We start from the raw sequence: 14,726 nt of genomic DNA on the forward strand, positions 1-14,726 counted from the left end.
TTGTAGAAACGTTGCCAGATCAGACTGGGCCTGGTGCAGCCTTCTGGCTTCCCAGACCCTAGTTGAACCGTCCAACCCATGCTAGCATGGAGAACAGACGTTAAGCGATGATGATGTAGAGCAAATGTAGACAGAGATACAGGGGTCCCAGTCAAACAGAATTTTGCTTTTATTATAATATAAAAAAAAAAGTATTCACTAAATGTGTCCATTTTAAGTGCTACCTACTGAATAGTTGAATCTTCCCGTTTGCTGTTTAGGCTATTTCGGGTCCGTAAGGGTTTTTTTATCCTCTGGTCCAAGGGAGATAACCCATCCTCATTAACATTTTTGTAAAATATCAAATGTTAAATGTAGGCTATCTTTCGTAAATGTAGTTTCAATAAAAAAAATAACAGATACATTAAGAGCAGCAGCAGATTTGCCGTTCAAATCTTTTCGGTTTGAACGGCAGTTTTTTCTAGCGGTGTCATATGAAATTGTCACCCATAATTATAACCCTAGTATCGATCTATTGCATTTCAATCTGTTTTAGAGTTAGGAGTGGGGGAAGGGTATCTTTTTTTTTCTTCACAAATGTAAATAAACCCAATCTGTTTCTTAAACGTGAGACATATTCATACGGCACAGAATGCTTTTTTACCTCAATGGACGTCATTGATTGGTTGAAATTGCAGAAATTGAAGAAAAAAAACAACTAATATCTTACAAACTATAGAATTTTCTCAATAAAGCTAAGAGAAAAAGATGTTTTATAAACACATTCTACCAGTATATGAAGTTTAAAATTTTTTAGTTTCCTAGAAATTATGTTAAAAACTGCCGTTCAAACCGAAAAGGGGCAATCTTTCGTAAATGTAGTTTCAATAATGAAATAACAGATTCTTTAAGAGCAGCAGCAATGTTTCCGATAATAATTTTAAATTAGAGAAATTATTAAAAAAAAAAATTACAAAATATATATATATATATAAATTATTTTCTTTTGAATTCCGTTTCGTATTTTGAGAGTAACTTTAAATTTTATTTACGGAACTCTCTAATATAGAAAACAAATTAGTGACTAGAACACGTGCAAAATGCCGACCGACAACAAACGAATTTGTGGTCCTGAAACCTCAAACACTCCTTATTCTTACTGTAAAGACACTGAAACACGGGCATTAGTAAGTCTCATCTTTGTTTTGGGCGATGCTTCGGTATATGTACATACGTGACTTTGTTTACATTTCTGAAGATAACAGAAACCCTTTTCTCCTACCTCTAACCCTAACACCCATATATATATATATATAAAAACAACCCTTTTTTGAAATGTATCCGGTACCTATACCGAAGGTTCGCCTTGTTTTGTTGCATCCATTTAAAAAGCCCCTCCGTCATTATTTCAATGTATTTTTCTTTAAATTTTAAAATTACCTTTACTGTATCCTACATGTAATTAACAAACCGTTTCTTAAGATTATTTTGTTTTCATATCTTGTGAGAAACTATACCACGTCTTTAGTATAAGAAATATAATAGCTTTTATCAGACAATATAATCATAAACTCCGATGTCTGGCAGCTGACTTGCAGACACCCATAAAATTATTAACCATCTTGCAAACGATAACTCTGAGCACCTTTTCAAACTCCACCCGTCTAACACCCGTGGACATATTTACAAAGTCAGAAAACAGCACAGCTCCCATGACTTTAGGAAACATTTTTTCACGCTGAGAGTTGCTGAAGCGTGGAACAAACTGCCAGCATCAGTTGTTGTTTTCTGAGATTCGCCAACACTACACCTGATTTTCTCCCCTCCATACACACGCAAGCATGTATCTGACTCATACACTGTTCGCTTTCCAGACATTTTTACATTACTACATGTACTTTATATGCACTTTCTGACAAGTTGTGGTGCACCTGAGCACTGTATACAATAATTTCATTATTATTATTATTATATAATTAAGGCGGCGATCTGGTAGAAACGTTAGCACACCAGGCGAAATGCATAGCCGTATTTCGTCTGCCGTTACGTTCTGAGTTCAAATTCCGCCGAGGTCGACTTTGCCTTTCATCCTTTCGGGGTCGATAAATTAAGTACTAGTTACGCACTGGGGTCGATGTAATCGACTTGATCCGTTTGTTTGTCCTCTCTGTGTTTAGCCCCTTGTGAGTAGTAATAAAGAAATACATAATTAAGGACGAATAGTCGCTGCTCCTGACTAAACTCTACAAAATTAATAATATTTTCAACGTTTAAACTGAATTATTGGCCAATATAAAGATCTTCACCCGGGACCCCCCCCCAAAAAAAAAAATTAACCAGCCTGACGTGTGTTAACAAGTCTGTGGAAAACGAATATGAAAGCAAAATGCGCGCTGACGACCCTGGGGGTGGGGAGGCGACTTTCGGAAAATTCACAAGATCCGATTTTTCCTCTTCCTCATTGCATATTTTTGAATGAATTTTGGTAGCCACGTTTTCGAAGAGGCAAACTTACATAAGTGTGCCCCCTCTCCGATTTTGTTTCCTTGTAACTTACAGAAAAATGGATATTTTCTACAAATATGCTTCATATGATGTGGATCTCGATTATATGGGAATTTGTGGTGAATAAATTTGGTAAATTTCGATACTTTCACGCGCGCGATTTTCACTAATAAGGGTTTGCGGCATTTTAGGAGGTCAGAATACTCGATTCCACACAAAAAATCTTAGTAATTTTTTCTTTTCTTAGGGAAAATCGTGCGGGTGTACTTCCCAAGGGGTGAAATTTCCGAGCGTTCTACCCCACCTCGTTTTCCGCGCCCCCCCCCTCCCAAAGGCTTTGTGGCATATTAGGAGGTTACCGTAATTCATTCTACCAACTCAAATTTTTTGCGTGGAATCAAGTACCCTGACCTAATACGCCGCAAACCTTATATTTTAGTTGGGAAAAAAGTGGAGGGAGTGCGCCCTTCCCCCCAATCATTGGAAATTTTTTTTTGTTGAATGAATTACGGTGACCTAATATGGGGGATCCAGAAAATTGGGTTGGGTGGAACCCTCGGAAATTTCACCCTCCATCCCCTTTGGGAAGTACACCCATACAATTTTCACTAAAAAAAGAAAGAACCTCACATTTTTTGCATGGGATTAAGTCCTCTGACCTCCAAATATGCTGCAAACCCTTATTTTTGTTCAGAAAAGTGGGGTCGTTGCATCGCGGAAGTCGTTCAGGGGTGGGTGGGGGGGTCTTGTTTTCTCAGATCTTGAGAATAAAGAGCATCAGATGATTTCTCAGCTCAGGACCTCCGTGTGTGGGAACTCAAATGGGATGTTGTCTGGTCCTAGAGTTTTCCCTGGTTTCATGCACCCAAGTGCCTTGAATCCCTTTTGTTACACCTGTTTTTATTTTTTTCTATTTTTCTCAGTTCTCCATGTTAAAGTTTTCAATCTTGCCTAGTAGAGGAGTATTGTCTCAGCCCAGTTCACTCTCTATTCATCTATAACTTCCCCATTTTATTCTGTTTCTGCATCTATTTCTTTGCCTCATTGATTCATTGTATCAACTATAATTACTTATTTGTTGCCTATTTGCTTTTTAAGCTTGATGAAAACCAAAAAAGATGGGATTCCAGACTTTTCAATCAAATGCGGCCCACATGTAAGTATTATTGGTCTGATTCGTTCCTGCGTGTCTGCAACATACATTTAAATCAGTTCATACAGAATTGGCAATATGCCAGCATGGAAAGCGGACATCAAATGCTGATGATGATGAAGATGTGTGGAAATTTTAATGATTGAGAGTATTGAGGATAGTTTTTGAAGGAAGACTGCTTTGTAAGATCTATCTCCATCATTACTTGTTCTATTGTAAAGATGTAAATATTAACCCTAAAACTTAAGTATTGTTGAAATGTGTGTTTTATTCCTGGTAATAATTGCAACTAAATGGAACAGGAAATTCTTTGAGTTTGTCATATCTATCTCACTGTACACCATGTCTTTGGAAAGATACATTTTAAATTTTCTGAAATATTTCACAGAAATCATCATCATTTAACATCCGCATTCCATGCTAGCATGGGTTGGACGATTTGACTGAGGTCTGGCGAACCAGGCTCCAATCTGATCTGGTTGTTTCTACAGCTGGATGCCCTTCCTAACGCCAACCACTCCAAGAGTGTAGTGGGTGCTTTTATGTGCCACCGGCACGAGGGCCGGTTTTGTGGTACTGGCCACGGCCACGTCCAAATGGTGCTTTTTATGTGCCACCTGCACAGGAGCCAGTCCAGCGGCACTAGAAACGTCCTCGCTCGAATGTTTCAAGTGCTAGTAAGGCGACGCGGTAACGATCACACTTGAATGGTGTGCTTAACGTGCCACCATTCGAGCGTGAAGAAAATCAATATAAATGAAAAAGGAAACACATGAACTGTATGGCAATCTAAATCTCCAAATGTAATACAATACTTGTAAAATATGATTTACCATTTAATATATCGTTGTCTCGTAAATAAATTCTCCTTCCAGTTAAACTAGTTTATATAATACCTGTTAATAAATAAAATGGTGTAGATATACGTTTAAATATTTGTTGTGCAAGATTTTTTATGTGAAGTCGTGTGTTGAAACAGATATTGTTATATTTCGGAATAGCTGACGGTTAGTAAGGAGAGACACAAATAAGAAAGAAGAAAACAAAGGACCACTGATGTGGTCACAGGAGTGTGATGAAAGAACTCTGTCCGAAATAAGATTAATGTAAAAATAAATAACACTGAAGCAAAATAACACCAAATATATAGTGCGTGTGTTTTTATTGGCTAAACTGGCAATATGACCATTCCGAAATATAACAATAGGTGTAGATATAATTTTTGCTTACTATTATACTGAATATATTTATTTTCATTTTTCAGTTTTACGTGCTGGAGTAGTCAGTCAGGCCAAAGGATCTGCTTACATTGAACTGAACAAAACCAAAGTCATCTGTGCTGTGTAAGTTACTGTTCTGCAGGAAATTTGTTAATTTTTATTAAGACCTTTTTTTGCTACCAATTTTTCACAACGGTGTTAATAATAGTGTAAGGAACTACTCATGCAAGAATTTAAAGCAATGTACATACAAAATAAAAATATATTTACTCTTAGTTTGAGATGCTGGCATGTAAAAAGCACCATCTGATTGTGGTCTTTGCCAGCCTCATCTGGCCCCCGTGCCGGTGGCACGTAAAAAGCACCCACTACACTCACGGAGTGGTTGGCGTTAGGAAGGGCATCCAGCTGTAGAAACACTGCCAGATCAAACTGGGCCTGGCGCAGCCTACTTGCTTCCCAGACCTCAGTTGAACTGTCCAACCCATGCTAGCATGGAAAACGGACATTAAACGATGATGATTCAGTTTCAGAACTGTAAAACGCTAAAAACTATTACAACAATTTTTGTTCAGGTCATCCCACAACCATTAAAACTTTTCCTGTTTACTTTCTTTATTGTTAAGTAAGTACAAAGTACAAATTATTGTGTCAATCATCATCATTTAACGTCCGTTTTCCATGCTAGCATGGGTTGGATGGTTCGACCGGTGTCTGGGAAGCCATGGAGGCTGCACCAGGCTCTAGTCTGATTTAGCAGTGTTTCTACAGCTGGATGCCCTTCCTAATGCCAACCACTCCGTGAGTGTAGTGGGTGTTTTTTACATGCCACTGGCACAGGAGCCAGAGCAGGCTGGCAAACGGCCACGATCGGTTGGTGCTTTTACGTTCACCGCCATGGATGCCAGTCAGGCGTGTCAATAATTATGAAATATAAATTCATCTGTTGAAAAGACTTACATTTCAAAATTTCAGTTACTAATTTTCCAGAAGACAACGTGTCTATGGATGTGATACGAAGTTTTAACAGAAGTGGCAGAAGCATACTCTTTTGTTTCTATATATCTTTGACAACTTACATTATTTATATTCAAAGAAGAATTTGATTTGGAGTCCCTCTGACCATTCTTTTCTGTTTCTGATGAATACTCTCTTTGCACTAAGATTTTCAAAATATAGTTTATGAGAGAAATTAATATGAAAATTTAAATTAGGAAAATTTGTTTTTGGATTTCAATTTCCAATGAAGTTTTATAAAATCATTTTTAATATGAATTAAGGTTGAATGGTTCTACAAATTTCCAAGAATTGTTTGAGTTTTCTAGCTGAATATTGTATCATCATATAAGATAAGCTATTAGCCAATATTCAGCTGGAATAAATATAGTATTATTGAACGCTCAGGAAAGAAGGAGGGTTTAATGTTTCGAGCAGAGCTCTTCGTCGGAAACATAGGAGAAGGGAAGACAGAGGAAAAAAAAATCGCCAACGGTACACATGAGGTCACATTTATATAGATATATATATATATATATATATATATATCTGTATGAGTTGGAGGTTGAGAAACCAACAAAGGGATAGTACTTATCCAATATACTGCTGGTAGTAGTGTACCCAGTTATTCATATCCAAATGCTAGTTATTGCATGGCAATCTCGCAATTGAGTATTATATACGGGCAGGGGTAACAAGTAGTTTACCTTTGATTTATACGGCAAATAAGAAAATGGAGAGGATATAAAATCGACAGACATCAGTCGGTAAACATTCCATTATGTCTATTTATTCAAATGTATTGGATGAACTCACACTCAGGTATGAGAGGTAGAGATTAGTGAGTGGAAAAAAAACTGGTAACTGCATAAACAAGGATGAGAATACATATAAGCATATAGAAACAAGTAAGCAAACTGGCAAAAAAGTAAATGGGTGTGTAGGTGCTATTTCCTTATGACCGTTTCTGCCAAGAGGCAATGAAATCTTCCATGGTAATTTAGCTGAGTTGTGAGAATGGGTTGTGATATTTGTTCCAGCTCTCAGCATTCTGAGTTCAAGCCCATTCAATGTTGACTATGCCTTTCATTCTTTTGTGTCGATAAATGAATTCCAGTCAAGTACAGGGGCTGTTTCGTCCTCCCATTCTCTTCCCCTGTTTCTCCACATGAAAGGAACATTCAAATCATGCCCTGTCCCCACCAGTACTTTTTTATTTCCTGTAGATTTTACTAAATCTGAAGCTTATATAGGTGCAGGAGTGGCTGTGTGGTAAGTAGCTTGCTAACCAACCACATGGTTCCGGGTTCAGTCCCACTGCGTGGCATCTTGGGCAAGTGTCTTCTGCTATAGCCCCGGACCGACCAATGCCTTGTGAGTGGATTTGGTAGACGGAAATTGAAAGAAGCCTGTCGTATATATGTATATGTGTGTGTGTTTGTGTGTCTGTGTTTGTACCCCTAGCATTGCTTGACAACCGATGCTGGTGTGTTTACGTCCCCGTCACTTAGCGGTTCAGCAAAAGAGACCGATAGAATAAGTACTAGGCTTACAAAGAATAAGTCCCGGGGTTGATTTGCTCGACTAGAGGTGGTGCTCCAGCATGGCCGCAGTCAAATGGCTGAAACCAGTAAAAGAGTAAAAAAGAGTTATATAATCTAAAAGGTCAGAATATTTTAGCAATGAGACATGGGAAAAAGTATCTAAAAAGTTCTGGGAACTCAAAACTCCATGACAGAATGTTGGATGCTGTACAAGTGTTGAGTAAACCCGGGTGATTGTGCATGATTTTGTGGTTATGGACATACGAGTAATAAATGACTTAAGTAGGGAATGTTTATTTAACACTTTAGCATTTAAACCAATCATATAGGCGCAGGAGTGGCTGTGTGGTAAGTAGCTTGCTAACCAGCCACATGGTTCCGGGTTCATTCCCACTGCGTGGCACCTTGGGCAAGTGTCTTCTACTATAGCCTCGGACCGACCAAAGCCTTGTGAGTGGATTTGGTAGATGGAAACTGGAAGAAGCCCGTCGTATATATGTATATGTATGTGTTTGTATGTATATTTTTGTGTGTCTGTGTTTGTCCCCCCCACCATTGCTTGACAACCGATGGTGGTGTGTTTATGTCCTGTAACTTAGCGGTTCCGCAAAAGAGACTGATAGAATAAGTCCTGGGGTCGATTTACTCGACTAGAAGGCGGTGCTCCAGCATGGCCGCAGTCAAATGACTGTCTCATGTTCAAACTGGCCAGATCTAACCTCTCACATCTACCCTACAATGACATTCTAAAAATAAGCGATTACATCATTGTAAACTCAGGGCTATGATATAAATGCAGGATTAATTCAAAGCAATGTGGATAAATAAGCATTACATCTGACAATAATCGGAATGCTCAAGGGTTAAAGCTAAGAAATATTTTTATTTTTTAAGGGTGTAGTGGGTTTACATCTATCAGCGCCACCTGACTGGCGTCCGTGTCAGAATTGCATAAAAATAAATTATTAAATATTTGGTGTATTGTAGAAGTAAAACCAATTTGTTGTCCATGCTGCCAGGGTTGGATGGTTTGACCAGGGCTGGCAAGCTGGAAGGCTGCACCAGACTCCAGTCAGATTTGGGTTTCTACAGATAGATGTCCTTCCTAATTCCAACCACTCCAAAAGTGTAATGGGTGCTTTTATGTGCCACCGTCATTGGTGCCATTTGCATGACACCAGTATTTGCCGGCGAGCTGGCACCAACCGATCGTGGCCGCTTGCCAGTACCCTCTGGCCCCTGTGCCGGTGGCACGTAAAAAGCACCCGCTACACTCACAGAGTGGTTGGCGTTAGGAAGGGCATCCAGCTGTAAAAACACTGCCAGATCAGACTGGTGCCTGGTGCAGCCTCCTGGCTTCCCGACCCCGGTCGAACCGTCCAACCCATGCCAGCATGGAAAAACGGATGTTAAATGATGATTCTGATATAAATGTAACTATTTACCTGATGTTCTCTTAATCCCTTTCAGTTATGGACCACGGGAAGTTACACGCCGAGAGGAATTTAGTATGAAAGGTCAACTGACATGTGAGTTAAAGTTTGCTACATTCTCATGCAAACTTCGCCGACAGCATCAACCTGATAGTCAAGAGAAAGACTACTCTATACAGTTACTTGAGGCACTTGAACCAGCAGTTTGTTTGGTAATTAATATACTATATATTAAAATTTTTGATTATTTTATATGGTTTCAAATAAAATATTTTAAGGGTAGAAGTATGGTGAATTGAATATTCCACATACTTTTAATATACTGGCAGTATTTGTTTTTATTAACCCCCAAAGTGTTGAATTCAAAATGTGCTAAAGGACCTTTCTAAATTTAACCCTTTAGTGTTTAAACCGGCCAAAATATTCTACCTGTTTTATGTTCAAACTAGTCAGATATGGTCATTCATAGCTACCTTATTGTGTCATTTAAAAAATAAACAATCACAACATTGAAATCTCAAAGCCATGAAATGATGCAAGATTAATTTTTACATGCTGTGAATACATAAGCTTTACATTTTACAGAATAATCTGAATGCTAAAGGGTTAAGGCATTTTATTTGGCACTCCACCAATTCTGCCATCTACTTCTCTTGAAATTGTCAAAAGATTAAAACATGGCAAACTCCTAATTTTGATCAGTATGTTGTTAGTGCAACTAATTCATTAGAAAGGGATTCAGAAGATTTATGTTAAACACTGTAATTCACAGCCTTTGATTTTGGTATTAACTCCTTATTGTAGTCTGTAGGTGTGTTGGATGCCAACTTGTAACATAATTATTGAAAAACAGAAAAATCATATTTTAAGGGGAAGTGGATTCTTAGAGGAAAAGTAATTACTGAGTATTTAATTATGTGCCGGTGGCACGTAAAAAGCACCATCTGAATTGTGGCCGATGCCAGTGCTGCCTCGACTGACTTCCGTGCCGGTGGCACGTAAAATGCACCAATCCGACCGTGGCCATTGCCAGCCTCGCCTGGCACCTGTGCAGGTGGCACGTAAAAAGCACCTACTACACTCACGGAGTGGTTGGCATTAGGAAGGGCATCCAGCTGTAGAAACATTGCCAGATCAGACTGGGGCCTGGTGCAGCCTTCTGGCTTCCCAGATCCCCGGTCGAACCGTCCAACCCATGCTAGCATAGAGAACGGACGTTAAATGATGATGATGATGATGATTAATTTAACCCTTTAGTGTTCACATTATTCTGCCAAAATCAATCCTTTTTTATCCACATTGTTTTGAACTAATCAGTCATTAATCTTGTAGCTATGAGATTTTGATGAGGTAGCTGTTAATTTTTTAAACAATATTGTAGGGTTGGTTTAAGAGACCAGATATGGCCAGTTTGAACATAAAACAAGCAGAATACTTTTGGCTGGATGTGGCCGGTTTAAATGCTAAAGGGTTAACAATCCTTCTCTGGATTCAAATTTTGTAACACAGTGTTGCTCAACCATTTTTTTACCTGCGAACCGTTTTGATTTTTATTTTACTTGGATAAACACTCATAACCATTCAATGTTTAAAAGATCCTATTCTATTTTTTGCAATTAAATATTTAGGAATTGCATAAAAATAAATTATTAAATACTTGGTGTATTGTAGAACTAAAATCAATTTGTTGTCCATGCTGCCAGGGTTGGATGGTTTGACCAGGGCTGGCAAGCTGGAAGGCTGCACCAGACTCCAGTCAGATTTGGGTTTCTACAGATAGATGTCCTTCCTAATTCCAACCACTCCAAAAGTGTAATAGGTGCTTTTATGTGTGCCACCGTCATTGGTGCCATTTGCATGACATCAGTATTTGCCGGCGAACTGGCAGAAACGTTAGCACGCCAGGCGAAATGCTGAGTGGTATTTTGTCTGCCACTACGTTTTGAGTTCAAATTCCGCCGAGGTCAACTTTGCCTTTCATCCTTTCGGGGTCGATAAATTAAGTACCAGTTACGCACTGGGGTTGATGTAATCGACTTAATCTGTTTGTCTGTTTTTGTTTGTCCCCTTGTGGGTAGTAAAGAAATAGGTATTTCGTCTGCCGTTACGTTCTGAATTCAAATTCCTTTTCGGGGTCGATTAAATAAGTGCCAGTTGTGAACTGGGGTCGATGTAATCGATTTAATCCGTTTGTCTGTCCTTGTTTGTCCCCTCTGTGTTTAGCCCCTTGTGGGTAGTAAAGAAATAAGTATTTGCCATGACTGTGATTTTACTTGGCTTGATGGGTCTTCTTCTCAAGTATGCATAATGGCAAAGGTCTCAATCATTTGTCATTGCCTCCATGAAGCCCAACACTCAAAAGGTGCTTTTCACATGTCACCAGCATCAGCCACCTTGCCTCTGTGAAGCCCAATGCTTGAAAGGTGCTTTTTATGTGCCACCAGCACGAGTGCCAGTTACGTGGCACCAGCCTCAGCCATGACTATTACTTCACTTGGCTTGACAGGTCTTCTCAAGCATGGCATATCACCAAAGGTCTCAGTCATTAGTCATTGCCTCCATGAGGCCCAAAGTTGGAAGATTATGCTTCACCATGTCTTCCTGGGTCTACCTCTACCACATGTTTCCTCCACAGTTTAGAGATTGGCACTTCACACAGCTGTCCTTGTCCATATGCATCACATGACCATACCAGCACTGTCATCTCTCTTGCACACCACATCTGATGCTTCTTATGCCCAACTTTTCTCTCAAGACGTTTACACTCTGTCGTTCATGCACTGACATTGCACATCCAGTGAAGCATATTGGCGTCATTTCTTTCAAGCTTATGCATGTCCTTGGCTGTTACAGCCCATGTTTCACTACTATGTAGCATAGCTATTCACTCACAGACATCGTACAATCTGCCTTTCACTCTGAGGGAGAGGTCCTTTGTTACCAGCATAGGTAGGAGCTCTCTGAACTTGACCCAGCCTATCTTTATTCTCACAGCTACACTCTTGGAGCATCCACCTCCTCTATTAACTTGGTAACCCAGATAACGGAAGCTCTCTACTATCTATAGCTTACCCCCACTGGCAGTTGATGGAGTCTATTTTCTGTATTTTTGCCACTGATTCTTATGCAGAATTAGCACATAATATGAAATTATAGTTCCTAAATTTAACAATAAAAGGACCTGTCAGTGTAGTCAGTCAGCACACTTATCACAAAAATAAAAGGTGTGGGTTTGATTCTCACACATTAATGCTCATTTTTCCCCAATATGGGGTCTTATATGCATTTATATTAAACTTTTTTACTACAGTCAATATACGGTGGAGGCTCATAATTCTGTATACAAAATTCTTCTTGTATTTTTATATTGTATTTTATATCATCATCATCCGATTAGCCATTTTTCTGTGCTGGTATAGATCATTGGATTGTCTCGCTGCAAGGGTAAAATGAGTTGTTGCCCTTTTTGTGGGAAAATGAGTCGTGTGTTTGGGAGAGGGCCGCTATAAACATGGTTATATATATATGTAGCAACAAGTTATGAAGATTTCACAGTGATAGCAATTGTCAGTGATCTATCATCATCATCATCGTTTAACGTCCGCTTTCCATGCTAGCATGGGTTGGATGGTTCAACTGGGGTCTGGCAAGCCCGAAGGCTGCACCAGGCCAGTCAGATCTGGCAGTGTTTCTACAGCTGGATGCCCTTCCTAACGCCAACCACTCTGAGAGTGTAGTGGGTGATTTTATGTGCCACCGACACAGGTGCCAGACGATCTATATTAGGTGATAAATATTACATCTAGTACAGTATGTTGTGGTATATTTCGATTCAGTGGCAAATTTTGGGAAGCAACTGACAATTTTATCTAATAAAGAGTCATATGCAGAATGAAAGATCTGGAAGTCTAGTCAATTTACACTATAGATCTTCTTACCATTGCCTCATTACATCTCTAAATCATCATCATCATCGTTTAACGTCCATTTTCCGTGCTAGCACGGGTTGGACGGTTCGACCGGGGTCTGGGAAGCCAGGAGGCTGCACCAGGCTCCAGTCTGATCTGGCAGTGTTTTCTACAGCTGGATGCCCTTCCTAACGCCAACCACTCCGTGAGTGTAGTGGGTGCTTTTTACGTGCCACCAGCACAGGTTCCAGGGGAGTCTGGCAGTGGCCACAATCAGTCGGTGCTTTTTACGTGCCACCGGCACAGGTGCCAGGGAAGTTCACAACTTATATGTAGGTTGTTCACTCAATCTCCTCCTCACTACAACTCTTCCTCCCTTCTGATACCACTTTTCTTTCTTGCTATGCAGAGCCATTTCATATGTTAGCCATTCTTCATCCATCAATATTGTTCTCTGCATCCACATATTACAGTGGTCACACCCGTCTCCTCAGACCCCTAAATTATCTCTTCTCATACATTATATGTCATCTCTCTCTCTTTACCCTGCTTCTGCAGCCTACCAAAACATATCTCTCCTCCCTCTGTCAACTGTATCATTGTTCCTATCCTGCTGCCAGATTCCCTCTACATTCCCTAACTCGTACAGCTCCCACCCCCATATTGATCCACCCTTCAGCCCTACCCACTCTTTACAGAGGTTACCTACCTCTCCTATTTCCTCGGTCCCCCCCCCATACACTCTAGCAAATCCCCAAGACACACTTCCTAGCTTCTTTGTCTCCATTCATTTCTACTCACTCGGACCCTTCATCACCACTCTCTTACTCTTTTACTTGTTTCAGTCATTTGACTGTGGCCATGCTGGAGCACCGCCTTTAATCGAGCAACTCGACCCTGGGACTTATTCTTTGTAAGCCCAGTACTTATTCTATCGGTCTATTTTGCCAAACCGCTAAGTGACGGGGACATAAACACACCAGCATCGGTTGTCAAGCGATGTTGGATGGGACAAACACAGACACACAAATACACGCACACATACATATATATACATATATACGACGGGCTTCTTTCAGTTTCCGTCTACCAAATCCACTCACAAGGCTTTGGTCAGCCCGAGGCTATAGTAGAAGACACTTGCCCAAGGTGCCACGCAGTGGGACTGAACCCGGAACCATGTGGTTCGTAAGCAAGCTACTTACCACACAGCCACTGGAGATTCTACTGGTTCATCCTTACTCTCTCCCCTAAATGTAAGTAACCATGTAACTCCACTACAACCCGAAACTTTTCTACCCCTACCTCTTCTCTCATACTTTAACCTCCATCTAACATAAGGACATCTCCTACCCCTTTCTTTGTGTTTCGTAGACTTGTGAGTTTCATGATGACCTCAAAAGTGCCAGTGGCACAAAAACAGCATCCAGTACACACTGTAAAGGGGTTAATGTTATGCAGGGCACCCAGCAGTAGGGACCATGTCGAAGCAGACAACTAGGGCACAATGCAGTGTTTGGACCGATTGGATTTGACCTATATCAGCATGGAACATGGATGTTAAATGGTGATGATATTTAGATAACAAGGTGGCAAACTGGCAGAAACGTTAGCTCGCCGGGCAAAATGCATAGCCGTATTTCGTCTGCCGTTACGTTCTGGGTTCAAATTCCGCCGAGGTCGACTTTGCCTTTCATCCTTTCGGGGGTCGATAAATTAAGTACCAGTTACGTACTGGGGTTGATGTAATCGACTTAATCCGTTTGTCTGTCCTTGTTTGTCCCCTTTGTGTTTAGCCCCTTGTGGGTAATAAAAAAACAGATATTTAGATAACAAAAGACTATAAACAAGCGGAAAGATGTTATGAGACCTATTGAATTCCTGCCAGCATGGAAAAAATGGATGTAAAATGATAATGTAGTCCAACTGATTGGCAAACTTTTAATCATTAAAATACCTATATCTATCCTTTGTTTCATATTTTACTA

General features: G+C 40.0%; 1 protein-coding gene across 1 annotated transcript in view; it reads left to right on the forward strand.

The window, feature by feature from the left end:
* Positions 1–1,006: 1,006 nt before the first annotated feature.
* LOC115209682 (exosome complex component MTR3) overlaps positions 1,007–14,726 on the forward strand; it is a 36,658-nt gene continuing 22,938 nt past the window's right edge. The window contains exons 1-4 of the mRNA XM_029778158.2: positions 1,007–1,166; positions 3,583–3,640; positions 4,902–4,980; positions 8,868–9,042. Of these exons, the coding sequence (XP_029634018.1) occupies positions 1,080–1,166; positions 3,583–3,640; positions 4,902–4,980; positions 8,868–9,042 (399 nt within the window). The 5' untranslated portion in view covers positions 1,007–1,079. The remainder of the gene's footprint in view (positions 1,167–3,582; positions 3,641–4,901; positions 4,981–8,867; positions 9,043–14,726) is intronic.

This window comes from Octopus sinensis, linkage group LG3 (genome assembly GCF_006345805.1).
Source record: "Octopus sinensis linkage group LG3, ASM634580v1, whole genome shotgun sequence".
Lineage (NCBI taxonomy): Eukaryota > Metazoa > Mollusca > Cephalopoda > Octopoda > Octopodidae > Octopus > Octopus sinensis.